Here is a 13,447-nt window from a genome sequence, read left to right on the forward strand (position 1 = left end):
CTAGTTGGAAATTTTCCCTGGTTCACATTGGGGTTTGGACGCAGGGTGGGAATAGTGTAGCATCTGTATGGCAAGGTATACTGCCTGTACCAAGAGGCCCAGGCTTTTATGTCACAGATGGTAGTGTAGGGCAGGCTACTCACACTGTAACCACAGGGCAGTGTTCAAGCTGTGTTTCAGTGGATCCTCCTCCTTGTTAAAGCACAGTAGGTTATATCTTCGGCATTGGAATCAACTGAAATTATTATGGCTGATTGAAATGCTGAAATGATTCAACACCACCATCCTCCTCTTCCTCCTTCTCCTCCTCCTCCTTGTCATTTTTGTCGGTGGCTCTTTGATGTAGCCTATGTCTTTAGTGACATCGTGTGGATGAAAGGAGGATGTGCATGTTGCGTCTCTTGAGACACATCCCTTTTCGGCTTCCGTAATAATTCACATGTGACAGTGAAGGTCAGCTTCCAATATGGCTGCTTGCACAAGAAGGCTTGACAAAGTTATGTGTTCAATAAGGCTGTTACGGAATATACAACAGCAAAATGAACGTAAGTCACATGGAATTATAAAATAAGTGTATCTCGAAGGGTTGTTAGCAATGCGTTGGGTATTTCTTTAGTAAGATTTAGCCCCAAATGCCCTAAACGTTGCTAGCTAGCAACGTTAGCCAGCTAGCTAGCCACTGTGTTATAAAATTACATTAGTGTTAGCTAGCTGCTGTGCTAGTGCGACATTGCTATTAGAATGTTTAATATTATAAACAGACTGAGTCTTTTGTTTCCTCCTTAGGTTTCTTGTCCACATCTATGCTTCGCCTCTCGCAGGGGAGTGACGGTGGCAAGCCAACAAAATTCACCCCTCCACCAAAACCTGTCATCATTGACAAAACACAGTCCGAGGCTTCACTGCGAAAGTAAGAACATTCTAGCTAACAAGCTGTGTTCATAACACTGAACACATGGTGATGTGATGCTAACCTGGTCCTATAGTTGTTCTCGCCAACTCCATTTCTGTCATTGTCAAACATTGGCATGATAACACAAACTGCAATGTGATTTATAGTTAATTTCCTTTTGCAATTCCTCTTGTTTTATCAGCACTTATGCAACATGATATCATTCCATTCCTGTTTTGGTTCTGTTTTTGAATACAGGTTCCTGAGTCCAGAATTCATCCCTCCCCGACAGAGAATAAACCCACTAAAGTTCTCCATTGAGCGCAAAGACATGATCCAGAGGAGGAAAGTGCTCAACATTCCAGAGTTTTATGTTGGTAAGAGACCTTTTGAGACAGTTGGTTTATAAATGAGACTTCAATACACACCATCCTATCTAGGCTACTAGCTAGCTCTCTCAAACTCTAGGTGGCAATCTGCCTCCTCCCTACAGCTCTCAGCCATTAACTTTGCCCGCGATTCCCTCGTGAACTACAATCCCGACGCTTGTGTTACGGCCTTTCTCTTTCATCAGCAAGAAAGAATCCTTTAAATAAAAAAGATGTGCTTTCTGTAGCAGTTACAGATCCATACAGCTATAGAGCCTCCATCCTACTAAACTACACTATAGCAGTTACAGATCCATACAGCTATGGAGCCTCCATCCTACTGAACTACACTGTAGCAGTTACAGATCCATACAGCTATAGAGCCTCCATCCTACTAAACTACACTGTAGTAGTTACAGATCCATACAGCTATAGAGCCTCCATCCTACTGAACTACACTGTAGCAGTTACAGATCCATACAGCTATAGAGCCTCCATCCTACTAAACTACACTGTAGTAGTTACAGATCCATACAGCTATAGAGCCTCCATCCTACTAAACTACACTGTAGCAGTTACAGATCCATACAGCTATAGAGCCTCCATCCTACTAAACTACACTATAGCAGTTACAGATCCATACAGCTATAGAGCCTCCATCCTACTAAACTACACTGTAGCAGTTACAGATCCATACAGCTATGGAGCCTCCATCCTACTAAACTACACTGTAGCAGTTACAGATCCATACAGCTATGGAGCCTCCATCCTACTAAACTACACTGTAGCAGTTACAGATCCATACAGTAAGGGAGCCTCCATCTGACAAAACTGCATTTCTGCTACTCTTCCCCAGTTACTCTTACACGCAGGTATTCGGACCATGCTAGATAGCTAATTAACACAGAGGGTCCCCTTTTGTCCTCCGTCTGCTTTCCATAAACGAGCATTGTAACATGGAGATATGGCCGTGTGGGAACACTGAGGTCCGTACGCTTCCAATACCGTACCGCAAGCAACGTATGTTCATGTTCAGATTTGAGCACCGGGGAGCTTAACAAAACTCCCCTCTACAGAAGACGCCTTCGTCCAATGACTCTTATGTTTAATGGAACTGAGAGTCCTGATCAAAGGGCTAGGCTACTAGCCAGCCCTGTACAGAACAGTCTATTGAGAGCGCCATTCAACGAACCATGCTGAAAATGTGTGATATATTCTGTTGCAATAAAGCTACTTGTGTTCAGTCATCATTGTAAAGCTTTTATTGGATTGCTAATGTAACAGGCCTCACTCTGCTGCTTAACAGAAGGGCTTCCTTGCTCACAGCATCCTTACCAGTACTTGATCTGGCACCCATCACACATGCTGAGCTGCCAATGTGGCCATTAGCAGTGTTGTTTTAGAAACACTGGTGTGAGGAATTTAAAACGCTTTCCCTGCTTCAGTTGTCTCCTTTATAATGGTAGGAAAAACAAATGTCCACACGCCAAAGAGGGTCTGTGAGAGTTCAAGAGGCTGCTGTTCGGCTGCATTTTTACGTTTTAGTAGACACACTTATCCAGAGTGACTTACAGGACTAATTAGGGTTAAGTGCCTTGCTCAAGGGCACATTGAAAGATTTTTTCACCTAGTCGGCTCGGGGATTCAAACCAGCAACATTTCGATTACTTCGCCAACACACGTGACCGCCAGGTTGACAATAAAAAAAAAACGTTATGCAACCCCGAAAAGGATCTGTTGTGATGGCACCTCAAGCTTATGAGACAGTCTTATCTCTGTTACACTAACATCCTCCTCTTCTTCCCGTTTGGGTCTCATTTAGCAAAAAATGAGGGATGAAGTTATACAAGGATTTTCAGTGCCCGCTGCCACCTAGCGATCACGTTGCCGCGCAATATGGACGGACTCCATTTTTTTTATATACTTTTATTTGAACAGGGTCAATGTTTTTTATATATATATACTGAACAGGGTTAATGTTTTATATATACTGAACAAAAATATAAACGCAAACATGTAAGGTGTTGGTCCCATGTTTCATGAGCTAAGACTCCAGAAATGTTCAATACTCACAAAAAGCTTAGTTCTCTCAAATTTTGTGCACAAATTTGTTTACATCCCTGTCAGTGAGCATTTCTCATTTGCCTAGATAATCCATCCACCTGACAGGTGTGGCATATCAAGAAGCTGATTAAACAGCCTGATCATTACACAAGTGCACCTTGTGCTGGGGACAATAAAAGGCCACTCTCTAAAATGTGCAGTTTTGTCGCAGATTCAAGTTTTGAGGGAGTTTGCAATTGGCATGCTGACTGCAGGAATGTCCACCAGATCTGTTGCCAGAGCATTTAATGTCCATTTCTCTACCATAAGCCGCCTCAAGTCTTTTTAGAGAATTTGGCAGTACGTCCAAATTCACCGCAGACCACATGTAACCATGCCAGCCCAGGACCTCCACATCCGGCTTCTTCACCTGCGGGATCGTCTGAAACCAGCCACTTAGACAGCTGATGAAACCGAGGAATATTTCTGTCTATAACAAAGCCTTTTTATCGGGAAAGACTCATTCTGATTGGCTGGGCCTGGCTCCCCAATGGGTGGGCCTGGCTCCCAAGTGGGTGGACTCCTGCCCATCATGTGAAATCTATAGATTAGGGCCTAATGATTTTTTTTCAATTGACTGATTTCCTTATATGAATTATAACTCAGTAAAATCATTGCAATTGTTGCATGTTGCTTTTATATTTTTGTTCAGTGGGTTTATTTGAACAGGGACAATGTTTTATATATTGTAGGTTTATTGAACAGGGGCAATGTACAACAAAAACACAAGTCTCAGTACACTTGAGAAAAGATGAGTTATACCATATTTAGCTAACAACTCATTTCCAGAGGTAACCGTGTCCAGGAATGTTTTTTTGGTTCTATAATGAGGTAACTTTAATTTCAGTCACTATTCCCTGCAACATCAGGAATGAATCTCTTCATTTCCCAACAACATAAAAACATTTCCAACTCCTACCACCCCTCGTGACATAATAAAAACATTTCCAACTCCTACCACCCCCCGTGACATAATAAAAACATTTCCTACTCCTACCACCCCTCGTGACATAATAAAAACATTTCCTACTCCTACCACCCCTCGTGACATAATAAAAACATTTCCTACTCCTACCACCCCTCGTGACATAATAAAAACCTTTCCTACTCCTACCACCCCTCGTGACATAATAAAAACCTTTCCTACTCCTACCACCCCTCGTGACATAATAAAAACCTTTCCTACTCCTACCACCCCTCGTGACATAATAAAAACATTTCCTACTCCTACCACCCCTCGTGACATAATAAAAACACCGAGCTTTGTTTTAATCATTTATTGATTATCAGTGTATTTGAAGATATATTTTTCAGTAAGTCTGTTTATTGGGACATAAACATCAGGCGCTAAACGTAAGTATGGACAGAATAAAACAATTATAAAATATATTTATAAAATAACAAGAACATTGGTGGAAATATGAATACCAGCATACTATAAATATTACTTTGAATACATCAATTAGGCTTCAACACAGTCGCAATATCAGAGGCATGTTGCATCCAGTTTGGTAACACATCCCCTACAAGCCACAGCCAATGTATCCCCTACAGTGGTTGCTCCACTAGAAGTTTTGTGATTATGCTGCGGGATTTAGAGGTCATTTGTGGTTTAGTACGGTACCCTGCGTCACCACTTCATTGCTCCAGACCAGCGCATGGGGGAGTTAGAGCACTGATTATGCTATTGGGTCCTACTGTGTCTGTGACAATGAATGGGTGACATAAACCTAAATAGAAACTAAACGTTATTTGAAAAGGAAATCTCCAAAATGTAATTTTTTTTTAAACAAAGCGATTATTATTTTTAATGTAGAATGATATAAAAGCCTGTTGGATATTCTGACAGATATAATATTAACCCTGGTATTAGCAGGACAATATATTGGTCATGGCTCCCGAGCGGCACACAATGGGATTGCCTTGCAGTTCTCCAGGTTTATCCACTAAAAGCAGGGTTCAAGGCAGGGGGCACGGGATGTGCTGCAGAGCCGCGCACAGAAGACAGACCTAGCCCATGGGGAAGGGAGGGGGGTGGACAGGTTACATGGAGGGTCGTCCATTGACATTATTTTCTGGCACATTGGACATTCCTGAGTTCCCTTCTGTTTCCAGAATTCCTTCAGACAAACTTTGCAGACGCTGTGTGTACACAGGACAGCAGAGATCCTCCTCGGGAAGGAAAGGTTTAGAGGTCATTGTTTCACCACCGTCTCTCCTGTAATGGGTTCGGAAATGAAGCTTTACTTTAACTTTTGAAAATGTTTTGAAAAGAGCAGTAGAGTCAGTTGAACTTGGATATCACAGTTTAGAATAGTTCATGCCGTCTCTTTGTCTTCTGCTTATTAATTTCCAACAATTATAAATCCATTGAATTGGCAAATGTATTACTTAGACCGAATGCTAAGAGCATTGCTGAATATCTGTATGCTGTTGTGTTGTGAGCTTTACACCCTCCTGTTCGACGGGTGGAGCTCTGCAAGTTAGGAGTCTGCATACAGGTCGTGTGTGTGTGTGTGTTCAGTTTAATTTTCAAATTGCAGAAAGACTGCAAGCTCTCTCTGCTATACTAGACATTTACAAAACACCAGCTCCAATGAACAATTCCAATGTAATATTTACTAATATGGTATACCATTAAAAAAAACGGAAAGTATTCAGAACCCTTGACTTTTCCCATATTTTTTACATTACAGCCTTATTCTAAAATTGAATAAAACATTTTTTCCCCTCAATCTACACACAATACCCCATAATGACAAAACAAAAACTGTTTTTAGAAATGTATAACTGATATTATATTTACATAAGTAAATAAAGTATTACATGTACGTAAGTATTCATACCCTTTACTCAGTACTTTGTTGAAGCACCTTTGGCAGCAATTACAGCCTCGAGTATTCTTGGGTATGACACTTCAAGCTTGGCACACCTGTATTTGGGGAGTTTCTCCCATTCTTCTCTGTAGATCCTCTCAAGCTCTGTCAGGTTGAATGGGGAGCGTCACTGCACAGCTATTTTTAGGTCTCTCCAGAGATGTTTGAACGGTTTCAGCTCTAGGAAGAGTCTTGGTGGTTCCAAACTTCTTCCATTTAATAATGATGGAGGCCACTGTGTTCTTGGGGACCTTCAATGTGGTAGGAATGTTTTGGTACCCTTCCCCAGATCTGTGCCTCGACACAGTCCTGTCTCAGAGCTCTACGGACAATTCCTTCGACCTCATGGCTTGGTTTTCGCTCTGATATGCACTGTCAACTGTGGGACCTTATATAGACAAATCATGTCCAATCAATTGAATTTACCACAGGTGGACTCCAAGTTGTAGAAACATCTCAAGGATAAGTGGAAACAGGATGCACCTGAGCTCAATTTCAAGTCTCATAGCAAAGGGTCTGAATGCTTATGTATTTAAGCTATTTCTGTCATTTCTTTTTTATAAATTTGCAAAAAATTCTAAATACCTGTTTTCGCTTTGTCATTATGGGATATTGTGTGTAGATTTGAGGAAAAATATTTAAATACATTTTTGAATAAGGCTGTAACGTTACAAAATGTGGAAAAGGGGAAGGGGTCCGAATACCTTCCGAAGGCACTGTATTGTATATCTCATCACATTATGAGGAGAGATACTGGCCTTTATCTTTTTAAAGGACTTACCAAATGAATGTGTTGATTTTGCTAGACTTAAATTAGTCGTTGTGTTTTACAGGAAGTGTCTTAGCTGTGACCATGGCGGACCCTCATGCCAGCGGCAAAACCAACCGCTTTATGGGCATCTGCATCCAGAGAGGTGGCCATGGACTGGGAGCCACATTTGTCCTTAGGAATATCATCGACGGCCAAGGTGGGGATAGTCATGAAGTACACAACAGTTCTCATGTGAAGAGAGAGTGTGTGCGTGTTTGCACCGCCAAGGCTCTTCTGGAGGTTGAATCAGTGGTATAGAAGGTTATATTGCTTCCTGGATAAATATCTCTGTTGGATGAGTGTGTCTGAAACATCAGTTGTGACACTACTCAATCTAAAGTGTAGAACCTCAATTTCCATTGATTTAGTGCATGGGTGGCCAAAACTTCCTGGAGAGCTACTGGGTAGGCTCCCGTGTAGCGCAGCGTTCTAAAGCACTGCATCTCGGTGCTTGAGGCATCACTACAGACACCCTGGTTCGAATCCAGGCTGTATCACAACCGGCAGTGATTGGCAGTCCCATAGGGTGGCGCACAATTGGCCCAGCGTCATCCGGGTTTGGCCGGTGTAGGCGTCGTTGTAAATAAGAATTTGTTCTTAACCTGACTTGCCTAGTTAAATAAAGGTTAAATAAAAAATAAAATGATTTTAAATAGGCATGCTTTCACTCTCCTGGTTAGCAGCAAATTATTCTGAACAAAAAAAATATATATGTGTATGTGTATAAACGCATCATGTTTCAAAGATACCAGTAATGTTCCATATGCACAAAAAGCTTATTTCTCCAAAATGTTGTGCTCAAATTTGTTATCCTTGTTAGTGAGCATTTCTCCTTTCCTAAATAATCCATCCACCTGACAGGTGTGGCATATTAAGAACAGCATGATCATTACACAGGTGTACCTTGTGCTGGGGGAAAAAGGCCACTGTAAAATGTGCAGTTTTGTCACACAACACAATGCTACAGATGTCTCAAGTTTTGAGGGAGTGTGCAATTGGCATGCTGGCTGCAGGAATGTCCACCAGATTTGTTGCCAGAAAATGTCATGTTAATTTCTATACCGTAAGCTGCCTCCAACGTCGTTTTAGAGAATTTGGCAGTACGTCCAACCGGCCTCACAACCACCGACCACTTGTAACCACGCTAGCCCAGGACCTCCACATCCGGCTTATTCACCTCCGGGATTGTCTGAGACCAGCCACCTGGACAAATGATGAAACTAGGTTTGCACAACCAAAGAATTTCTGCAAAAACTGTTAGACAGTCTCAGGGAAGCTCATCTGCACCAGGGTCTTGACCTGACTGCAGTTCAGTGTCGTAACTGACTTCAGTGGGAAAATGCTCACCTATGATTTCAACTGGCACGTTGGAGAAGTGTGCTCTTCACGGATTAATCCCGGTTTCAACTGTACCAGGCAGATGGTAGACAGCGTGTATGGTGTCGTGTGGGCGAGTGGTTTGCTGAAGTCAACGTTGTGAACAGAGTGGCCCCATGGTGGAGGTGGGGTTATGTTATGGGCAGGCATAAGCTATGGACAACGAACACGATTGTATTTTATTGATTGCAATTTCAATGCACAGAGATACCGTGACGAGATCCTGAGGCCCATTGTTGTGCCATTCATCTGCCGCCATCACCTCATGTTTCAGCATGATAATGCACGGCCCCATGTTGCAAGGATCTGCACACAATTCCTGGAAGCTGAAAATGTCCCAGTTCTTCCATGGCCTGCATACTCACCAGACATATCACCCATTGAGCATGTTTTGGATGCTCTGGATCGACGTGTACGTCAGCGTGTTCCAGTTCCCACCAATATCCAGTAACTTCACACAGCCATTGTAGAGGAGTAGGACAACATTCCACAATCAACAGCCTGATCAACTCTATGTGAAGGAGATGTCTCATGCTGTATGAGGCAAACGGTTGTCACACCAGATACTGACTGGTTTTCTGATCCATGCCCCTACCTTTTTTAAAGGTATCTGTGACCAACAAACGCATATCTGTATTCCCAGTCATGTGAAATCCATAGATTAGGGCCTAATTTATTTATTTCAATTGACTGATTTTCTTATGAACTGTAACTCAAATCTTTGAAATTGTTGCATGTTGTGTTTTTATAGATTTTGTTCAGTGTAGTAGAATCAGATGTTCTAGATTAGGATTGTAGCGAAAGCCAGCAGAAGGGTAACTCCAGGACCAGGTTTTGGCAGACTTGGTTTAGTGTGCCTATGAACGCTGATTAAATACCAGGGGTGGCACACACTTCCTGGAGGGCTCTGTCGGCTGGCTGTTGTTACTTCCTTTTAATTTGTGTCCAATTAAGACCTAGACAACCAGGTGAGGGGAGTTCCTAACTAATCAGTGAGCTTAATTGATCAATCAAGTACAAAGAAGAATCGAAACTTACAGACGCTCGGCCCTCCAGGACGGGAATTTGACACTTGCCCTAGGCCATGATAATTATTGTCTGAGTGTATCTCTCTCCCTCAGGAGTTGAGATCTGCTATGAAATGTACAGCCCGCGGCTGCAGCAGCTGGAGGTGCTGAAGCTGGAGAAAAGGCTGGACAACAATCTGATGTATCTGAGAGACGCCCTGCCCGAGTACAGCACCGTGAACTTGGACATGAAGCCTGTGCCCCACTCTGTCACCGGGGACGTGCCCATCAATAAAGTACGTGGCTGGCTTCCACTCTCTCATAACACATAGTTATTAGTCAATCAATCATATTGACTTCTGAATAAACAGCAGATATGGCTGTTAGCCAGCTCAAATCAAACTTGAGTTCTTTATTCTGTTTAACGCGATGCTGAGACACTTCATATTTAGACGGATGTTTCGCTTAACAGTTGAAGTCAGTTAACATAACAGGGAAGTGGCCTTTTGTTTTATAACGAACGTGTATTGCTAAAACCATGATTGGTACAGATTCATCACCCGAGGCCTGTCTGTACAGGGCAGTATTGGTTTGACCTGTATCTCTCTTCCCTCTAGACCAGAGTGCGGATGCGTCCTAAGCCGTGGTCCAAGCGCTGGGAGCGGCCCAAGTACAACGTGCAGGGCATCCGCTTCGACCTGTGTCTGTCGCCCGAGAAGCTGGAGCACGCCCAGAAGTGGGCGATGCCCTGGCGGGAGTATGACATGTTGAAAGAGTACGACACCACGGCCCTGGAGGAGCACATCCTTAAGGAGGTGCAGACAGAGATGAGCAAGTGAACATGCCCCTAACCCCTCACCCCAACCCTTTCTCAACCAGGGGTGGGTAGTTCAATAAGCAGGTGGGTAGTTCCAGTAAGCAGGTGGGTAGTTCCAGTAAGCAGGTGGGTAGTTCCAGTAAGCAGGTGGGTAGTTCAATAAGCAGGTGGGTAGTTCAATAAGCAGGTGGGTAGTTCAATAAGCAGGTGGGTAGTTCAATATGCAGGTGGGTAGTTCAATATGCAGGTGGGTAGTTCAATAAGCAGGTGGGTAGTTCCAGTAAGCAGGTGGGTAGTTCAATAAGCAGGTGGGTAGTTCAATAAGCAGGTGGGTAGTTCAATAAGCAGGTGGGTAGTTCCAGTAAGCGGGTGGGTAGTTCAATAAGCAGGTGGGTAGTTCCAGTAAGCGGGTGGGTAGTTCAATAAGCGGGTGGGTAGGTCCAGTAAGCAGGTGGGTAGTTCAATAAGCAGGTGGGTAGTTCAATAAGCGGGTGGGTAGTTCAATAAGCGGGTGGGTAGTTCCAGTAAGCGGGTGGGTAGTTCCAGTAAGCGGGTGGGTAGTTCAATAAGCGGGTGGGTAGTTCAGTAAGCGGGTGGGTAGTTCAATAAGCGGGTGGGTAGTTCAATAAGCGGGTGGGTAGTTCAATAAGCGGGTGGGTAGTTCAATAAGCGGGTGGGTAGTTCAATAAGCGGGTGGGTAGTTCAATAAGCGGGTGGGTAGTTCCAGTAAGCGGGTGGGTAGTTCCAGTAAGCGGGTGGGTAGTTCCAGTAAGCGGGTGGGTAGTTCCAGTAAGCGGGTGGGTAGTTCCAGTAAGCGGGTGGGTAGTTCCAGTAAGCGGGTGGGTAGTTCAATAAGCGGGTGGGTAGGTCCAGTGAGCGGGTGGGCAGGTCCAGTGAGCGGGTGGGCAGTTCCAGTGAGCGGGTGGGCAGCCCCGGCAGCAGTGTCTGCTGATTTTACTGTCAAATCGAATAAATTACATAAAGTTGGGGGAAAAATCTAGTTTATTCAAACCATGAGCAATTAGTGACTTGAATAGATGGATGAAGTGCCTGGGAGATGAAAAGCAGCAGACGGTGCTGACTCTGTGGGACAGTGTTCAGCCGCCCCTGTTAAGCTCTTTCAACACTTGATGGCCCTCGGTCTTCCACCTGTCTCCATGTACATGATGTCTGGTGAGATGTGGAGAGGAACATTGAGGAGTCTGAATCTCCCAGGGACAATGGTGGAACCGTCTGCATAGCTGTGGTTGCCTGCTTGCTTCGTCGTGTATTGTATTGTATGTCTGGAAAGTGTTTTTGCATATCAATGTGCAGTTGCAAGTATCCATTTCTAAATTAAAAAGCTATTAAACATGTTTCCCTTGTCCTTTTAATACATCGTGTATGATGTAAGATACTTGATAGGTCCCATTTTTCTAGACAAAAAATGACTTTTATAATGCATTGATTTCAGTTGTAACAGAGCCGAAGCACTTGACTGACAATTAGTCTGTAGTCATGTTAAGTGTGCATTAGTGCTAGTTGGACGCGATCTCTCTTTTCCTCTCAGGAACTGAGAGCTGTACTAATTACCATTTCGGTATTAATGATGACAGGAAGACCCATATTAGGACAGTCTCAGAAGGCTAGCTTAAATCTCATAAGGAGTTCCTGTGTGGTCTTCAGTCAATGGAAAAGTGTGCCAGCCCAGAGAGAAGGGCTATGTCCAAATTTTCATAGTACGTACTAGTTGGTATGTCTTTTGTGTATTCAAAAATAGGAGGTTGAGCAGGCTTTAAATTCCAGGATGGCATACTCTTTTATTTGTTTCCCCAATTGGTAGTAGTTAGAGTTGTCGCTGCAGCTCCCATACAGACTCGGGAGAGGTGAAGGTCAAGAACCATGCGTCCTCCAAAACACAACCCAACCTTGCCACACTGCACATCCAACCCAGAAGCCAGCCACACCAACGTGTCGGAGGAAACACCGTACACCTGGCAAGCATGCACTGTGCCTGGCCTGACACAGGAGTCACTAATGCACGATGAGACAAGGATATCCCTGCCGGCCAAACCCTCCCTAACCCAGACGACGCTGGGCCAGTTGTGCGCCACCCCATGGGTATCCCGGTCACAGCCAGCTGCGACAGAGCCTGGACTCAAACCCAGAGTCTCTGGTGGCACAGCTAACACCGAGATGCAGTGCCTTAGACCACTGCGCCACCCAGGAGGCCCCTCATTTTCCTTTTCATGATAGAGTAAAAGCCAATAGCTCTCCAGGAAGATGGCTGGCCAGCCCTGCACTACCTCATCATATTCCAATAAGAAACTGCTACGTTGACCTTTTTGTGTTTTAGTTAACTGTACAAAGTTACAAGGAGCTTGCAGTTTTGACCATGTAATTACCATGTTGGAACACTTCATATTGCCACTAGGGTGCACTGTTGTGCCATAACATTGAACGGAACCAGCTTTGTTGAAACTGATGGCTTTCATGAGGTATTATATTGCTTAGTGTGCACTTTTAGTATCTACTTAAACGTAGCGCAGCAGCACATAGGAAAAAAAAGATTTAAAAAAAGATTCCTTTGCAAAAGAAAGGTAAATATGTTCATAGCCTTGAGTAGTTGTTTACATCCAACTAGCTGTGACTGTGGACACCTGCTGTAGTTGACTTTTCCTATAGTGAGTGGAAAAACGATGTGGTTTTGAGATGACATGTTCCATAGTGTTAGTTACAGTTACCACTGTAAAGTCATGCCGGTGATGTGTGTGTTTGTGTCGGTAAACACCCTTGGAGCCTGTAATGTCATGCCTGTGATCTGTGTGTGTGCTTGGACTCTCCCCTACACTCTGTAATTTCTCCACATTACAGGAGCGGTCTGTAATACAGGAATGCCAGATGTTTACTCAACTCATTATGGACCACACATCCTCATAAACACGCACCCACACACAGACATATGCCTGCACACACTACAAACACTCGCAGCACTCACACAAATGTGACACCGTGACAGAATAAAATATTTATCCCAAGTTTATAGTGCCAACGTCAACCTTTCCTTTGTAGATGAGTTTCTATAATGGAATAAAGATGGAGGAATTCAGGTATGATGTCATTGTTTTTAGCACCTCCCATAGACCTCTTAAGGATTAGCACCTTTTCTTCAATTATCCCCAAAAATGACATACCCAAGTCTAACTGTCTGAAGCTC

At 43.7% G+C, this 13,447-nt stretch overlaps 1 protein-coding gene across 6 annotated transcripts; it reads left to right on the forward strand.

Moving 5' to 3' along the window:
- Positions 1 to 433: 433 nt before the first annotated feature.
- On the forward strand, positions 434 to 11,606 carry mrpl19 (mitochondrial ribosomal protein L19). 6 transcript variants are annotated; one of them, XR_003871902.1, is made up of 7 exons: positions 434 to 545; positions 787 to 910; positions 1,151 to 1,269; positions 7,073 to 7,207; positions 9,549 to 9,730; positions 10,052 to 10,458; positions 10,703 to 11,606. XR_003871902.1 is itself a non-coding variant. In XM_029734233.1 (7 exons), the coding sequence occupies exons 1-6, from the start codon at positions 467 to 469 to the stop codon at positions 10,271 to 10,273; spliced, it is 861 nt and encodes a 286-aa protein (XP_029590093.1). In that variant the 5' UTR covers positions 434 to 466; the 3' UTR covers positions 10,274 to 10,315; positions 10,419 to 10,610. The 6 variants fall into 6 exon arrangements, 3 of the variants coding, with proteins under 3 accessions (XP_029590093.1, XP_029590094.1, XP_029590092.1); XR_003871901.1 differs by lacking the exon at positions 10,703 to 11,606 and adding an exon at positions 10,600 to 10,671; XR_003871900.1 differs by lacking the exon at positions 10,703 to 11,606 and adding an exon at positions 10,499 to 10,610.
- Positions 11,607 to 13,447: the final 1,841 nt, after the last annotated feature.

The sequence above is a fragment of the Salmo trutta genome, chromosome 35 (assembly GCF_901001165.1).
Source record: "Salmo trutta chromosome 35, fSalTru1.1, whole genome shotgun sequence".
NCBI classification, from domain to species: domain Eukaryota; kingdom Metazoa; phylum Chordata; class Actinopteri; order Salmoniformes; family Salmonidae; genus Salmo; species Salmo trutta.